Below are 17,500 nucleotides of genomic sequence, written 5' to 3' on the forward strand. Positions count from 1 at the left end.
TGGGGTTTTTTTTGGCAGCACGGTGGAACAGGGGTTAGTGCATGTGCCTTACAATATGAAGGTCCTGAGTAGTCCTAAATTCAATCCCGGGCTCAGGATCTTTCTGTGTGGAGTTTGCATGTTCTCCCCGTGACTGCGTGGGTTCCCTACGGGTACTCCGGCTTCCTCCCACCCCCAAAGACATGCACCTGGGGATAGGTTGATTGGCAACACTAAATTGGCCCTAGTGTGTGAATGTGAGTGCAAATGTTGTCTATCTATCTGTGGCCCTGTGATGAGGTGGCGACTTGTCCATGGTGTACCCCACCTTCCGCCTGAATGCAGCTGAGATAGGCTCCAGCACCCCCCGCGACCCCAAAAGGGACAAGCGGTAGAAAATGGATGGATGTTTGTTTTTTTTACACTGTAAAGCGTTTTTGAGTTTTTGAAAAGTGCTTTATGAATAAATTGTGTTACTATTATAATTATATTTATTTGGGCTGTATTTATGAAAATAGATTGTCACATCGTGTGACAAATTATTATGTACATTACTAATTTAGTACATTGCATTATATATTGGCAACATCATTGTTGAACAACTGTGCACATTAAAGAAAAACATAACAATATTACGGTAACTGTTGTCTTTTAAGTCAAATTAAACCCCAACGAGCAAGTTTTAGTATAGACATCATATTTTTACTTTTAAGTGTTTAAAGCTTTACTATTCAATGTGTTTTTGTCTTTAGGGATCACATTAATTCCTCTGGATCACTAAAACTGAAGAAAGCAGAGACCGCCACAGTGTCACCTGGAGTCATCGACAGACTAAAACCTCCCCCGGCTGTTAACTTGTCCAACCCCATTCGTAAACTCTCTCTTTCATCATCATCATCACCATCATCATCATCTTCGCCTTCCAACCACACCTCTTCACGCAGCACTGACACAACAAGCCACAAACGGGAGGCGAACAGCTCGGTAAGATCCAGACATTTTTTACCTAATGCTGCTTTTGACACGCACGTCCTGGAAAAATTCACAAAGGACACATTTGCAACAAAAAAAGAAAAGGGAAGACTTCGCTACAAATCCTAAAATAAAGCTCTGCTGACTTTTCAGCCTTAGCTGCAGATGTGGGAGCTGGTTTTTTATATATTTTTTTAAGTCAAATAAGCTAACCTAGCATGAGGTTGCTGTTAATGTCACTACCCGACCAGGTTAGGAAAAACCCTATCAGTCCACGCATGCGCGAAGACTACCTAACTTCTGTCAACTTCTTTTACGGTGGCACAGGGGTTAGTGCATGTGCCTCACAATATGAAGGTCCTGAGTTCAATCCCGGGCTCGGGATCTTTCTGTGTGGAGTTTGCATGTTCTCCCACCTCCAAAGACATGCATCTGGGGATAGGTTGATTGGCAACACTAAATTGGCCCTAGTGTGTGAATGTGAGTGTGAATGTTGTCTATCGGGGCGGCATGGCGTAGTGGGTAGAGCGCCCGTGTCAGAAACCTGAGGGTTGCAGGTTCGCTCCCCGCCTCTTACCATGCCGTTGTGTCCTTGGGCAGGACACTTCACCCTTGCCCCCGGTGCTGCTCACACCGGTGAATGAATGTTGAATGAATGACAGGTGGTGGTCGGAGGGGCCGTAGGCGCAAATTGGCAGCCACGCTTCCGTCAGTCTACCCCAGGGTAGCTGTGGCTACGAAAGTAGTTTACCACCACCAGGTGTGAATGAATGATGGGTTTTTAACATGTAAAGCGACTGGGTACTTAGAAAAGCGCTATATAAATCCCAGGTATTATTATTATTATTATTATTATTATTATCATCTGTAATGAGGTGGCGACTCGTCCAGGGTGTACCCCGCCTACTGCCCGAATGCAGCTGAGATAGGCTCCAGCACCCCGCGCAACCCCAAAAGGAACAAGCGGTAGAAGATGGATGGATGTTTGTGTCAATACCCCGGACCGTCTCCGTGCTGTGACGTCCGTCAATGTTGTAACATCCCAAGTAACAGATTCCCACTTTCACAAAATGCAACATTCTTGTACAAAAGGATCAATCTTGACGTCCCGCTCACTTTTCCGGCAACATTCAAAACGACCTTTCACCTCCACAACACACGTCACTTCCCATTCTTGTCCCACAAGTCCCGCCCGCCAGTCAGGCCACTGGCCAGAACCCGTAGACATCTATGACGACACCAACTTGACTCGTAGAAAATAAATTAATTTGACATGTGACACGTGTTTACCTTTTTACTTGATTTAAAGGCCTACTGAAATGAATTTTTTTTATTTAAACGGGAATAGCAGTTCCATTCTATGTGTCATACTTGATCATTTCGCGATATTGCCATATTTTTGCTGAAAGGATTTAGTAGAGGAAATCGACGATAAAGTTCGCAACTTTTGCTCGCTGATAAAAAAAAAGCCTTGCCTGTACCGGAAGTAGCGTGACGTCACAGGAGCTAGTATTCCTCACAATTCCCCATTGTTTACAATGGAGCGAGAGAGATTCGGACCGAGAAAGTGACGATTACCCCATTAATTTGAGCGAGGATGAAAGATTCGTAGATGAGGAACGTTACAGTGAAGGACTTGAGAGGCAGCGATGGACGTATCTTTTTTCGCTCTGACCGTAACTTAGGTACAAGCTGGCTCATTGGATTCCACACTCTCTCCTTTTTCTATTGTAGATCACAGATTTGTATTTTAAACCACCTCAGATACTATATCCTCTTGAAAATGAGAGTCGAGAACGCGAAATGGACATTCACAGTGACTGAACATGTAAATACACGATTAATAATATTCAGCTTTGCGAAGCTAAAAAAATAGAAGCTAACCTAGCAACGTAGCCAACGTGATAGCATAGCAGTCTCAAATGCAGATAGAAACTAAATAAAAAAAAACCTGACTGGATGGATAGACAGAAGATCAAAAATACTATTAAACCATGAACATGTAAATACACGATTAATAATATTCAGCTTTTCGAAGCTAAAAAAAAATAGAAGCTAACCTAGCTACGTAGCCAACGTGATAGCATAGCAGTGTCAAATGCAGATAGAAACTAAATTAAAAAAAAACCTGACTGGATGGATAGACAGAAGATCAAAAATACTATTAAACCATGAACATGTAAATACACGATTAATAATATTCAGCTTTTCGAAGCTAAAAAAATAGAAGCTAACCTAGCTACGTAGCCAACGTGATAGCATAGCAGTCTCAAATGCAGATAGAAACTAAATAAAAAAAACCCTGACTGGATGGATAGACAGAAGATCAAAAATACTATTAAACCATGAACATGTAAATACACGATTAATAATATTCAGCTTTTCGAAGCTAAAAAAATAGAAGCTAACCTAGCTACGTAGCCAACGTGATAGCATAGCAGTCTCAAATGCAGATAGAAACTAAATTTAAAAAAAACCCTGACTGGATGGATGGACAGAAGATCAAAAATACTATTAAACCATGAACATGTAAATACACGATTAATAATATTCAGCTTTTCGAAGCTAAAAAAATAGAAGCTGACCTAGCTACGTAGCCAACGTGATAGCATAGCAGTGTCAAATGCAGATAGAAACTAAATTAAAAAAAACCCTGACTGGATGGATAGACAGAAGATCAAAAATACTATTAAACCATGAACATGTAAATACACGATTAATAATATTCAGCTTTTCAAAGCTAAAAAAATAGAAGCTAACCTAGCTACGTAGCCAACGTGATAGCATAGCAGTCTCAAATGCAGATAGAAACTAAATAAATAAAAACCCTGACTGGATGGATAGACAGAAGATCAAAAATACTATTAAACCATGAACATGTAAATACACGATTAATAATATTCAGCTTTTCGAAGCTAAAAAAAATAGAAGCTAACCTAGCTACGTAGCCAACGTGATAGCATCAGTCTCAAATGCAGATAGAAACTAAATAAATAAAAAACCCTGACTGGATGGATAGACAGAAGATCAAAAATACTATTAAACCATGAACATGTAAATACACGATTAATAATATTCAGCTTTTCGAAGCTAAAAAATAGAAGCTAACCTAGCTACGTAGCCAACGTGATAGCATAGCAGTCTCAAATGCAGATAGAAACTAAATTTTAAAAAAACCTGACTGGATGGATAGACAGAAGATCAAAAATACTATTAAACCATGAACATGTAAATACACGATTAATAATATTCAGCTTTTCGAAGCTAAAAAAAAATAGAAGCTAACCTAGCTACGTAGCCAACGTGATAGCATCAGTCTCAAATGCAGATAGAAACTAAATTTAAAAAAAAAACCTGACTGGATGGATAGACAGAAGATCAAAAATACTATTAAACCATGAACATGTAAATACACGATTAATAATATTCAGCTTGGCGAAGCTAAAAAAACAGAAGCTAACTTAGATGCGGCGGCGGGCTTACTCACTGTAGTGCGTCTGCTATCCTGCTCAAAACACAACACAACCTCCTGGTGTTGGTGTTGCTGTAGTCCGCCGCTCCACCGATCGCACCTACAACTTTCTTATTTGCAGTTTCCATTGTCCATTAAACAAATTGCAAAAGATTCACCAACACAGATGTCCAGAATACTGTGGAATTTTGTCGAAGAAAACACAGGTATTTGAATTGGGTCCAAACACTTCCCTTGACCTCGTGACGTCACGCGCATACGTCATCATACCGCGACGTTTTCAAGCGGAAGTTTCCTGGGAAGTTTAAAATTGCACTTTATAAGTTAACCGGGCCGTATTGGCATGTGTTGCAATGTTAAGATTTCATCATTAATATATAAACTATCAGACTGCGTGGTCAGTAGTAGTGGCTTTCAGTAGGCCTTTAACATCTTTGGGGATATATGTTGTATTACAAATGTGAAAGTACTGCAAGCATGTCACTTTTATAGAATGTGTTTTTTTTATATTTGAAGATGAATGTGCCTATACAGTGTTTCCCATAAACTGCCAAGATACCTGTGGCGGTGGGGGCGTGGTCACCATGACATCATCGCGTAATTTGCATAATTTACTACAATTATATAATTTTCTCTATAAAGGCTCAAAAAATGTATACTTACTAATTAATAACAGTTTTGTTTAAACGTCCATCCATTTTACAATATAATTACAACACTTTATGTACATATTTATATACAGATTTGAACAATAAGTTATTCACTGAAATATATTTATTAATTGTGGTTCTTACAAAAAATATATCTTATAAAATATAAAAGCTAAAATGTCTTTTAAAGCTCTGCCCCTTTAATTAGTGCATACTAAATAATTTAACTTAGGCCTACTACTACAACCATATTATTTACCAGCAACATAAAGTGAAACAGAGGCAGAGGTGTCCTGCCACAGTCAGTAACAAATAAACAGAAAACAGTAGTGGTCAAATACAAATAAGGCAACAAGAGAAGTATCCTACACTTCTCGTTTGTAAAGTAAATCTGAACAGCCTATATGGGCATCTACATCAACTATATGATTTGCCTGAGAAGCTGGAAAGGACAAAAAAAAAAAAAAATTTTTATTTTTTATTTTTATTTTTTTTATTTGTGGCGGACGTAATTCTTTCGTGGCGGGCCGCCACAAATAAATGAATGTGTGGGAAACACTGCTATGAGTGTTCTCAATCATCAGATTATTGTTATTCTCATGGCATTCAACTGATCAGTTGTCTTAGAAGATGTTTAGCTTCTCATCTGAGTAGTTTTCCTCAGTTCATGCTCATAGACTTATCTTGGACAGATATAGTCTGAGCGCTCGGTGCCAAGGTCCGAACTATTTATCCTCTAACATAAGGAATGTATGCACATGAAGGAATGATTTTGCTGTAAAAAAGAATGTGTCCATCAACAAATGTGAACCTTAGTATGGAATCGTTCATACACTAAATCAAATCGCATTGAATCGTTCTGTTTTGTAAACAAACGTTTTTTGAATCACATCGTGATCCATGTATCGCGATGCAAATCGAATCCTCCATCACAAAGAGATTTACCTCCCTACTGCAGATATAGATTTAAGTTACCGTATTTTTCGGACTATAAGTCGCTCCGGAGTATAAGTCGCACCGGCCGAAAATGCACAATAAAGAAGGAAAAAAACATATATAAGTCGCACTGGAGTATAAGTCGCATTTTTGGGGGAAATTTATTTGATAAAACCTAACACCAAGAATAGACATTTGAAAGGCAATTTAAAATAAATAAAGAATAGTGAACAACAGGCTGAATAAGTGTACGTTATATGAGGCATAAATAACCAACTGAGAACGTGCCTGGTATGTTAACGTAACATATTATGGTAAGAGTCATTCAAATAACTATAACATATAGAACATGCTATACGTTTACCAAACAATCTGTCACTCCTAATCGCTAAATCCCATGAAATCTTATACGTCAAGTCTCTTACGTGAATGAGCTAAATAATATTGGATATTTTACGGTAATGTGTTAATAATTTCACACATAAGTCGCTCCTGAGTATAAGTCGCACCCCCGGCCAAACTATGTAAAAAACTGCGACTTATACTCTGAAAAATACGTTAGATTAATAATTAATAATGTTGCCAAAATAATAGAATGGAAAATGACACAATATGTTACTGCATACGTCAGCAGCTAAATTAGGAGCCTTTGTTTGTTTACTTACTAATAAAAGACAAGTTGTCTCGTATGTGCACTATTTTATTTAAGGACATAATATTTTTTGTTAAAATAAAGCCAATAATACCATTTTTTGTGGTCCCCTTTATTTAGAAAAGTACCAAAAAGTATCGAAATACATCTTGGTACCGGAACCAAAATATTGGTATCGGGACGACACTACTACAGACACAAAACGGTGTGTTACCCAGTAACACTTTTAAACTGTTTCCATTCCACACATTTCCAACAATTAAGCATATTTTAGATATGTAATAATACAGGACCTTTTAATTTTATGCTTATTAAGGAAACTTTTTTTTGTCGGGTTTTTCAAAGCTCTTTTTTTCTTCTCCATGTCTTCAGGGTGTTCTGAAGTCTCCAGAGGTGAAGAAAAAGATCCAGCATGTGACTTGGCCGTGACATGTCAATAAAGAAACAGAAAGTGCATCAATCCTTTCAAAATGAACATTGTTGTGCTCCCATCCTCACTCACTCACTCCTGGCATAAAATAAAATGTTGTACTCAACAAGCGTTTATTAGTTGTTAATGTAGCTGTTTACAATAATACACTTTTACTTGTGTATTATCTTTTTTTAGAAACCTGATTACTTGATTTATCGTGTTAATATATTTCAACCTCAGTGAGGTTAAGTGTGTTTTATAAGTAGTTCACATAGTATTGCCGTTTAATTATCTCAGCTAAATACCATGAACTTTGAAGGTTGGCGCCTGCTTTTGATTGTTTTTGTGGACTTTTGACATCACCCCCTTTTCAAAATCAGAGTTGCCAATGTTGTATTTGTACCAACAGCATTTATACATAAAGTGTGTCAATACAAATGCTCACTCTTTACTGTTGCTTTTATTACACTATAAAAAATATGTCATTTATAAAAAGTTCTTAACCAAGTGGACTCAACTGGGGGCAAAACACCTGTGAGTGACAACCTTCTGTGTGTAGAAGATCTATGACTAAGTGGTTTTGCAGTAGACTTAAATGCTTTCAACTTCCAGAAGAAAACAACTACCGGGGTCTCTAAATTAGCAGCTGGTCAAAAAAACACTGGCATGAACAGCTGTGGCTGTAGGTAACCTCCTGCAACAAGATGGCAGTGTCTACTGTACATGCACTTTAAGATTGTGGAAAACATTTTTTTCAAAAAAAATGTTACAATTGTATCTTTAAATACTGTAAATATTCATTATTGTTCAATGCTGTTTGCCCTTACCACTACTCCAACATTGGTTGTGTTGCTGCTGTGTTTGTAAACGGTCAAAGAAAGCTATGCTTTCCATTCCATTTTCTCATGCACTCCAAATCATTGTTGAAACTTACAGTAGGGAAGGGATTCATTTGGCTCTATTCCTGGGTAGGTCTTGCGTTAGAGGAAGGGGAGGAGGGTATTAATTTTGTAATGCATACTGCTGAAAATGATGGAAAGCACCATTCTACATTGACACTGTGGTCAAAGTTGGAATTGCCACTCAACACATTTTAGAATATTCCAGAGCTGTAGAGGGTGTCCAAACCTTTTGACTTGGGGGCCGCAATGGTCTAAAAAAATGATATATATATGTCTATATGTCTTAATTAGATATCCAAAAAATAGTGCTCGATACCGTGGTAGAGCGTAATATGTATGTGTGGGAAAAATCACAGTCTTGTGATTTTTCCCACACATACATATATATATATATATACGTATACATATATACAGGGTGGGTGTACCCCGCCTTCCGCCCGATTGTAGCTGAGATAGGCTCCAGCGCCCCCCGTCACCCCGAAGGGAATAAGCGGCAGAAAATGGATGGATGGATGTATATATATATATATATATATACAGTATATATATATATACACTGTGTGTATATATATATATATATATATATATATATATATATATATATATATATATATATATATATATATATATATATATATATATATATATATAAATACTGTATATATGTGTGTGTGTGTGTGTGATGCGATATAACTGTAAACACATATGTAAGTGGGTGTATATATATATATATATATATATACACACACTTATATACACGTATGTATGTATATACATACGTGTGTATGTATATATATATATACATACGTGTATATATAAGTGTGTGTATGTATATATATACATACACACCCACTTACATGTGTTAACAGACTTATATCGCATCACACACACACACACACGTGTGTATATATGTATATTATTTATATATATATGTATATATATATATACACACACACACACATGTATATATACATGTGTGTGTGTATATATATATACACGTGTGCATAATGTATATATGCACATGTATGTGTGTACATATAATAATATAATGGATATATAATTAATACAAGTGGATATTAAGATATGTGAAAGTTTGACTCCCACCTTGTTTACTTTCGCGACAACCTCCTTAACGTTTTGTAATCAATCAGAAACATCAAGCAGATACAATGTACCAAACATGGATAAGTGTGGAGAGTGTTTGGCATTTTCCCCATCAGGCTTTGTAATGGGTGCAATTTATGATTTTTTTTATGGGTGATGGACGTTTTTTTTTTTAACAATATCCACTAAGTTCAGTGATCATGTCCGTTGGTATTTTGTGTTGGTTGTATTTTTTATTTATTTATTTTTTCTTTGCACCATGACTAGGGAAGGCTGTTTGCATTGGGTTATATAAGTGAATGCTGTGCTTTACCTCATTAACGCATAAACTTGTTTACTACATGTCGACAAGATAGAATCTTCGAACACATTAGATTTTTAAATATGAATGCAGTCTCCCTGCGGGCAATATTACTTAATAAACTCATGACTTCTCAGGGGCCAATTTCAAGACGTCAGCGGGCCGTAGTTTGGACACCCCTGCTATAGAGAGTATGGCTAACCTGCTGTCAACGTTGCTAACGTGTTGACGCCGTGTAGTCACGCGACGGGTCTTTGACCAATCATTTAGGAGATCCTCTGGCCATACTCACTCTGATTGGTCGAAAGCCCCCTGACGTGACTACAGGGCGCCATGTTTGCTACCAACTTCGAAACTAAGTCGGTCATACCCTCTCTAAACACTACTGACGTCTGTTGGCTAAAGTGGATAGTGCAACCTCCCCATTTGGTCACTGTCAGAATAATTGTATCTAAGTTATCACAATACTTTGTGTTGAAATAAGTTCCCGGCGAGAAGACAAAAGCTGTCTTTGAACCTACCAAGAAGAAGGCTTGTAAAACTCCACTGTGTAGGGGGGGAAGCAACATGAAGGTGTTCTGTTTCTTTTGTGTATTGTAATCAACAGAAATATATTGTTTTGACCCAAGAACTACAAAGCGGAGAGAAGGCAGGATCTGCCCAAATTCCAGACACCTCTTTTTTTAACTATTTTACGACCTCTTTTTTGAACCGACCTTTTCTTTTGAACTGTTTTGTAATCAAAGGCGATGGCTGTTTACGACCCCCGTCCCTTTGGAAGCAGCTTTTGCCATGTGGTCAGGGAAAGTCCAAACAAAATCTTTTGGCAGAGCGTAATGACACTTTACAAGGGTACAGATGTACACGTTTCTCCTCACTGAGCCAAATTGAATTCTGTCTCTGTTTGATTCTTTGCTTCTTGTCCTGTTTAATAGATGTCATCAGTGTTTGAACCTGACAGTCACGTTTCATGTGTCAGGTAAACCATGACAAATGGGGCCATATGAATCCCCTTCCTACTGTAACTTGCTCGGAGTTTTTAAAGCCATTTTCTTCTTTCAATTATTGCAGTTAAGCAAAATAAAAGCTCCATAACGGTGTGAATAAATGTTAACTCTTTTATTTATAGTTTAATATTTCTACAATCCATAAAAGTCCACTTCATGCACATCTAAAGTTTACACCAGAGTTCCACAGAAGCGACACAGGAATTAGTCAAGTTAAAGACGCATACAATGTGCATTCATATAGATTAGGCCGACAATACTTAATATCTGCAAAAATGTCCTCTACATTCATGCAAGTAGTTAATGTGTTAGCATTTTTGAAAGGTTTCCAAAGTGGAAAAACAGCCGTGGCGTACAACAATGTACAGTCGCTGCTGATAAGGGGGCGCTCTATCGATCAGATGTTTTTAAATCGGCGGCTGCTTCAGATGTCCTTGCCGCACTCGGGGCACATGATGTCGTCGCGCTCAGTGAGGAAGCCGCGGCCGACCAGGGACACGGAGCACTTCTTGCAGTTGAAGCAGTCGTTGTGCCACTGGCGCTCCTCGAAGGAAATGTACTTGCTGCCTCCCAGGCCTGAAACAACCACACTCAAAAGCTTAAATATGCACATTTACAGATTTTTTTTTTTTGTCCGGTGGTTAACTTCTTTACACTTGTATGACAGTGAATAACATTACTTCAAACAGAAAAGAGAGGTTCTTAACCTTTTTGATCCCAACTTTTCCACTACACACCTAAATATTAACACTGAATTAGTACAAGCGGTAGAAAATGGATGGATGGATAGTACATTTATTCCTGATTTTAATTGTATTCAATAATCATATTTAACTGGCTTACAGTTTAACATGTTAACAACCTTGCCGAATGATAGACACCAGGTGTTAATGGCAAATATTATTATTTAACACATAAATCCTAGGCTTAGGTCAGGCTGATTACAAAAATAAGCACTAATCAAATATACAGCATGAGAAGGGACTGAAAAAATAACTGCTGAAAAATAAATGTATGTACAATTATGTAGTGTTAAAATAAATAACAAAAATGTTTCTTAACTAAATTTTTGGTATGGGGAACATTCTTCGTAACAAAGACTTAATTAAGAGTTATTTGGACACTAGGGGGACATATAAGGGTTAGGGTTACTAATAAGCAATAATTCTGAGGTTATTGAGGGAAGACTCTTAGTTAATGGCTTACTGGTTGTATAATAAGGCCATGCATAATAAGGCATTAATAAGTACTTAATAATGACTAATTAAGAGCCAATATGTTACTAATTTGCATGTTAATAAGCAACTAATTAATGTTGAATATGTTCCCCGTACTAAAGTGTTACCATAAGGCATTAATAAGTAGTTAATGACTAATTAAGAGCCAATATGTTACTAATTTGCATGATAATAAGCAACTAATTAATGGTGAATATGTTCCCCATACTAAAGTGTTACCATAATAAGGCATTAATAAGTACTTAATGACTAATTAAGAGCCAATATGTTACTAATTTGCATATTAATAAGCAACTAATTAATGGTGAATATGTTCCCCATACTAAAGTGTTACCAGAAGGCATTAATAAGTACTTAATAATGACTAATTAAGAGCCAATATGTTACTAATTTGCATGTTAATAAGCAACTAATTAATGGTGAATATGTTCCCCATACTAAAGTGTTACCATAAGGCATTAATAAGTACTTAATAATGACTAATTAAGAGCCAATATGATACTAATTTGCATGTTAATAAGCAACTAATTAATGTTGAATATGTTCCCCATACTAAAGTGTTGCCAGAAGGCATTAATAAGTACTTAATGATGACTAATTAAGAGTCAATATGTTACTAATTTGCATGTTAATAAGCAACTAATTAATGTTGAATATGTTCCCCATACTAAAGTGTTACCAGAAGGCATTACTAAGTACTTAATGATGACTAATTAAGAGCCAATATGTTACTAATTTGCATGTTAACAAGCAACTAATTAATGGTGAATATGTTCCCCACACTAAAGTGTTACCAAATTTTCTATAAAATCAAAGTTCAAATAAAATTACAGCTTCAACACTTTAGTCGTAATTTTTGCGCTCATTAAACTTCTTTATGACTGGAGCGCCAAATTTCTTCTGTCGGTTTGATATTGTCTTTACTCCTACAAGTGGTGGAAAAGTGTATTGCCACCAATTCCGCTGCGGACCACAGCTGAGTAACAGATATTTTTTGGCGGCCTTCGAGAGGGTGCAGTACTCGCGGCCCTACGGTTAAGAAACACTGACTTAAAACATTTTGCTTGTGCAGTTGGTAAAGTTTCATCGTGATCCCTGTAGAAAAAAGTTTGCCACTGCTAATAATAAAACGTAAAATTAACAAAAAAGTGTAGAATTAAAATATTTTTCCTTATGCGTTTAAGAAAATATATATTCCTAATGTTTTTATAAGGCTGTCCGATACAACTTTTTACTTCCGATCGACACCGATGTTGGAGCCTTGAGTATTGGCCGACATCGATATTAATCCGATACAAAATCAGCATGAATCATAATACATACTAATATTATTTTTGTTGTGTGGAATGTTAGAAAAGGTTTGATCAAGTGAAATTACTTAAAACACTAACCTTATGGCAAATATATGCTTTGGAAGTGGAGTGTTAATTTGTTTTTGGCGACACCTGGTGGTCATACACTACCGTTCAAAAGTTTGGGGTCACCCAAACAATTTTGTGGAATAGCCTTCATTTCTAAGAACAAGCATAGACTGTCGAGTTTCAGATGAAAGTTCTCTTTTTCTGGCCATTTTGAGCGTTTAATTGACCCCACAAATGTGATGCTCCAGAAACTCAATCTGCTCAAAGGAAGGTCAGTTTTGTAGCTTCTGTAACGAGCTAAACTGTTTTCAGATGTGTGAACATGATTGCACAAGGGTTTTCTAATCATCAATTAGCCTTCTGAGCCAATGAGCAAACACATTGTACCATTAGAACACTGGAGTGATAGTTGCTGGAAATGGGCCTCTATACACCTATGTAGATATTGCACCAAAAACCAGACATTTGCAGCTAGAATAGTCATTTACCACATTAGCAATGTATAGAGTGTATTTCTTTAAAGTTAAGACTAGTTTAAAGTTCTCTTCATTGAAAAGTACAGTGCTTTTCCTTAAAAAATAAGGACATTTCAATGTGACCCCAAACTTTTGAATGGTAGTGTAATACTTCAGTAAATTAGGCTCATGGCGCAGAAAGTTGAATACTGCGGACACGTTTGTTACTGTATACTTTCTAATACACTTCTGCCTTGGATACTTTGTATGTGTAAGTAGTATGCAACTATAATTATTTGATACTTGTTTAAATAAGATAGTGTAGACTTTATTCATCCCGCAGTGGGGAAATTCTGAGGTTGCGGTGCATATTTTACATACAGTAACAAAGGTAAAATGTCATGAAAAACTATTTAAATAATAATACCACCACTATTTCCACCTAAGCACATATATACATATTGCACACTAAACAACTGCACTATGTATAAATAATAAAACAAAAACACTATCTTGACACCAAGTCTTCAATTAAGGACACTTACCCAGCAGGCACAAGACATTGATACAACGTTGATTATACATACATGTCCTTTAAAACTGACTTTGAAACAACATTGTAAATAGTTCTATTTGTAAATTGACATTGTTGGTTGAGAAATGACTAATTTTCAATGGTCAAATCAACGACATAACCCAACATTGAATAAATGTTGTCGAAAAGCATGTTGTTTCAATTTTGTACTTGTGTTGTGGAATATTAGTTGGGAAATAGCCAAAATTCAATGGTCAAATCAACATCAGAACCCGACATTGATTTAACGTTGTCAAAAAGCATGTTGTTTCAACGTTATGTTTGAGTTGCTCAACCTCAGGACCTAATTCAACAAGTTCTCAACGTTGTTTTAATGTCTTGTGCCGTGCTGGGTACTACATACTGTATGTGTGTGCTATCGTGTGCTTAGCTGTTGTGTAGGTGCTAGCTCCTAGCAGCCGGTAACCTACCATGTTTTCTTTTTGTAAATAACTTCACTAAAACACAAGAAAAGACCAAACTTGTGTGCTTATTGGAGGCCATTTAGATGTTAACCAGCTTTGCACGAGTAAACACGCTGCTTGTATCGGACCGTTGTATCGGTGGTCTGCTCTAAAGCCGCATGAGCCCCGCCCTAGTTGCTCCCTGCCAGCTTTTTCAAAATGATTGAAAATAGAAAAAGATGGGGGAAAAAATAGATTTTTGTTTTAATATGCTTTCTGTAGGAGGACAAACGTGACACAAACCTCCCTAATTGTTAGAAATCCCACTGTTTATATTAAACATGATTCACTGATGAGAGTATTTGGCAAGCGCCATTTTGTCCTACTAATTTTGGCGGTCCTTGAACTCACCGTAGTTTATTTACATGTATAACTTTCTTCAACGATGCCAGAGAAAGGTGTATTTTATGCCACCCTTCCTTTGTCTCATTTTGTCCACCAAACGTTTTATACTGTGCATGAATGCACAACGCTGATCTTTGTTGATGTTATTGACTTGTTGGAGTGCTAATCAGGCATATTTGGTCAGTGCATGACTGCAAGCAAATGGATGCTAACATGCTATTTAGGCTAGCTGTATGTACATATTGCATTATTATGCCTCACTTGTAGGTATATTTGAGCTCATTTAATTTCCTATGTCCTCTGTGTATTTAATTTATATTTGCATGTGTCATGACACATTATCTGTATGTAATATTGGCTGCATTTCTGATAGTTGTTTGAGCGCCATGTTGTTCCAGACCACAGCAAACGTTACCCAGCTTGCATGGATTGTTATAAATCCATTCGAAGAAGACACTTCCTTTAACTTGGACACACACGTCTATACCTTTGGCCATTCTAAGCCAGTTATTTCCAGGAGTTATTTCCCTCTCTGAGAAGCCTCCATTTTACTAATGGTTTCCAATGTTGTAAAAATGTGTAGAATGAAAACTAAATTTCAAGATTTGTGTCAGCCCGCGACACATAGTCATTCTAATAGTAGGCTAATATAGCTAATATAGACACTTATATCATGTGTTGAATTCATTATATTACATATAGAAGGCTTTAATTTTTTGAAGCTCCAGACATATTTTTTTTGGTATTTATGGTCCAATATGGCTCTTTCAACGTTTTGGGTTGCCGACCCCTGGTTTAGATGCAAGCCGATACCATTTGATACTTGTTTTTTTGCTTATACAAGACTGATATACCTACACACTGGCCTAGTGGTACCGTTAGAGTGTCCGCCCTGAGATCGGTAGGTTGTGAGTTCAAACCAAAGACTATAAAAATGGGACCCATTACCTCCCTGCTTGGCACTCAGCATCAAAGGTTGGAATTGGGGGTTAAATCACCAAAAATGATTCCCGGGCACAGCCACCACTGCTGCTTACTGCTCCCCTCACCTCCCAGGGGGTGATCAAGGGTGATGGGTCAGATGCAGAGAATAATTTCGCCACACCTAGTGTGTGTGTGACAATCATTGGTACTTTAACTTTAACTTTGATATCAATATCGGCTCGGGACACCCCTGGTTTTGAATAATTTGAAAATGTTCACACAAGTGTAAAAAGGAGCTAACCACTGGTAATACCGAACTTACCGCTGATGGGTGTGGTGCAGGAGGCGCACTTCTTGGCGTAGAGGTTGCAGAAGCAGTTGAGGCAGTAGGCAAAGTCATCTCTGGAGGTGAACCTCTGGCCAGACAGCTGCTGCTTGCAGCTCGTGCACAGGAAGCAGTCCTTGTGCCAAGGCTGGTCATGGTAGGTCACCCCGCCAGTGGTGATGGGCTAACGACGACAACAACAACTTGGTGATATGCTCCTTCAAACAAAGTTACACTTTCGCCCTTACACCCCAAAATGGTCCATATCATAAACATTTTTTTAAACGGCACCACTGTTATTTTTCCAGTAAAATTCAAGCGAGGGAGCTGACAGTTGTTTTTTTTTTTGTTTTTTTACCGTAAAATATGCCGTTGTTTTTACAGTGCATTGCTGTAAATTGAAAAACAGTACCACTATTATTTTTAAAAGACACACACATGCGGATGTTGTTTCTGGACTTCAGCTCGGCGTTCAACACCATCATCCCACAGCACTTGCTGAGCAAACTGGCCCCCCTTGGATTCAGTACCCCCCTATGCAACTGGCTGCTTGACTTCCTCACAGACACACCCCAGTCTGTGAGAGTGGGCGACAACACCTCCAGTGCCATCTCCCTGAGCACCGGCTCCCCCCAGGGCTGCGCCCTGAGTCCGCTGCTGTTCACGTTGATGACCCATGACTGCTGCGCCAGGTCCACTTACTAACCACATTGTGAAGTATGCGGACGACACGACAGTAGTGGGCCTCATCCGTGACAACGACGACATGGACTACAGGGAGGAGGTGAAACATCTGGTTGACTGGTGCAGAACCAACAACCTGGTTCTGAACGTCGACAAGACCAAAGAGATCATCGTCGACTTCAGGAGGCACCAGTCTAGCCATGTTGCACTCTTCATCAACGGCTCAGCGGTGGAGATGGTAAGCAGCACCAAGTTCCTGGGGGTGCTGATAACTGACGAACATCTGGTTGACTGGTGCAGAACCAACAACCTGGTTCTGAACGTCGACAAGACCAAAGAGATCATCGTCGACTTCAGGAGGCACCAGTCTAGCCATGTTGCACTCTTCATCAACGGCTCAGCGGTGGAGATGGTAAGCAGCACCAAGTTCCTGGGGGTGCTGATAACTGACGATATGACCTGGTCCCTACACACTTGCTCTTGTAAAAAGAGCTCAGCAGCGCATGCGCTTTTTGGGTCGGATGAAAGGAGCACAGCTCCCTCCCCCCGTTCTCACCACATTCTACAGAGGCACTATAGAGAGCCTGCTGACCAACAGCATCTCTGTCAGGACTGGAGCCTGCAGTGCCTCAGACTGGAAGTCTCTGCAGAGAGTGGTGATGACAGCGGAAAAGATCATCAGGACTCCTCTTCCTCCTATCCAGGAGATCGCAAAAAGCCGCTGCCTGACCAGGGCTCAGAAA

At 38.3% G+C, this 17,500-nt stretch overlaps 2 protein-coding genes across 3 annotated transcripts in view; one reads left to right on the plus strand and one right to left on the minus strand.

Moving 5' to 3' along the window:
* lg14h2orf49 (linkage group 14 C2orf49 homolog) overlaps positions 1–7,501 on the plus strand; it is an 18,262-nt gene extending 10,761 nt beyond the window's left edge. Inside the window, exons 3-4 of the mRNA XM_062069807.1 lie at positions 732–963; positions 7,034–7,501. Coding sequence (XP_061925791.1) covers positions 732–963; positions 7,034–7,090 — 289 coding nt within the window. The 3' untranslated portion in view covers positions 7,091–7,501. The remainder of the gene's footprint in view (positions 1–731; positions 964–7,033) is intronic.
* A 2,989-nt stretch (positions 7,502–10,490) lies between these two features.
* Positions 10,491–17,500, minus strand: part of fhl2a (four and a half LIM domains 2a) — a 68,322-nt gene continuing 61,312 nt past the window's right edge. For both annotated transcript variants that reach the window (XM_062069812.1, XM_062069811.1), the window contains 2 exons: positions 16,071–16,257; positions 10,491–10,963 (listed from right to left, as the gene is read on the minus strand). In XM_062069812.1, coding sequence (XP_061925796.1) covers positions 10,812–10,963; positions 16,071–16,257 — 339 coding nt within the window. In that variant the 3' untranslated portion in view covers positions 10,491–10,811. The remainder of the gene's footprint in view (positions 10,964–16,070; positions 16,258–17,500) is intronic.

This window comes from Entelurus aequoreus, linkage group LG14 (genome assembly GCF_033978785.1).
Source record: "Entelurus aequoreus isolate RoL-2023_Sb linkage group LG14, RoL_Eaeq_v1.1, whole genome shotgun sequence".
Taxonomy (NCBI): domain Eukaryota; kingdom Metazoa; phylum Chordata; class Actinopteri; order Syngnathiformes; family Syngnathidae; genus Entelurus; species Entelurus aequoreus.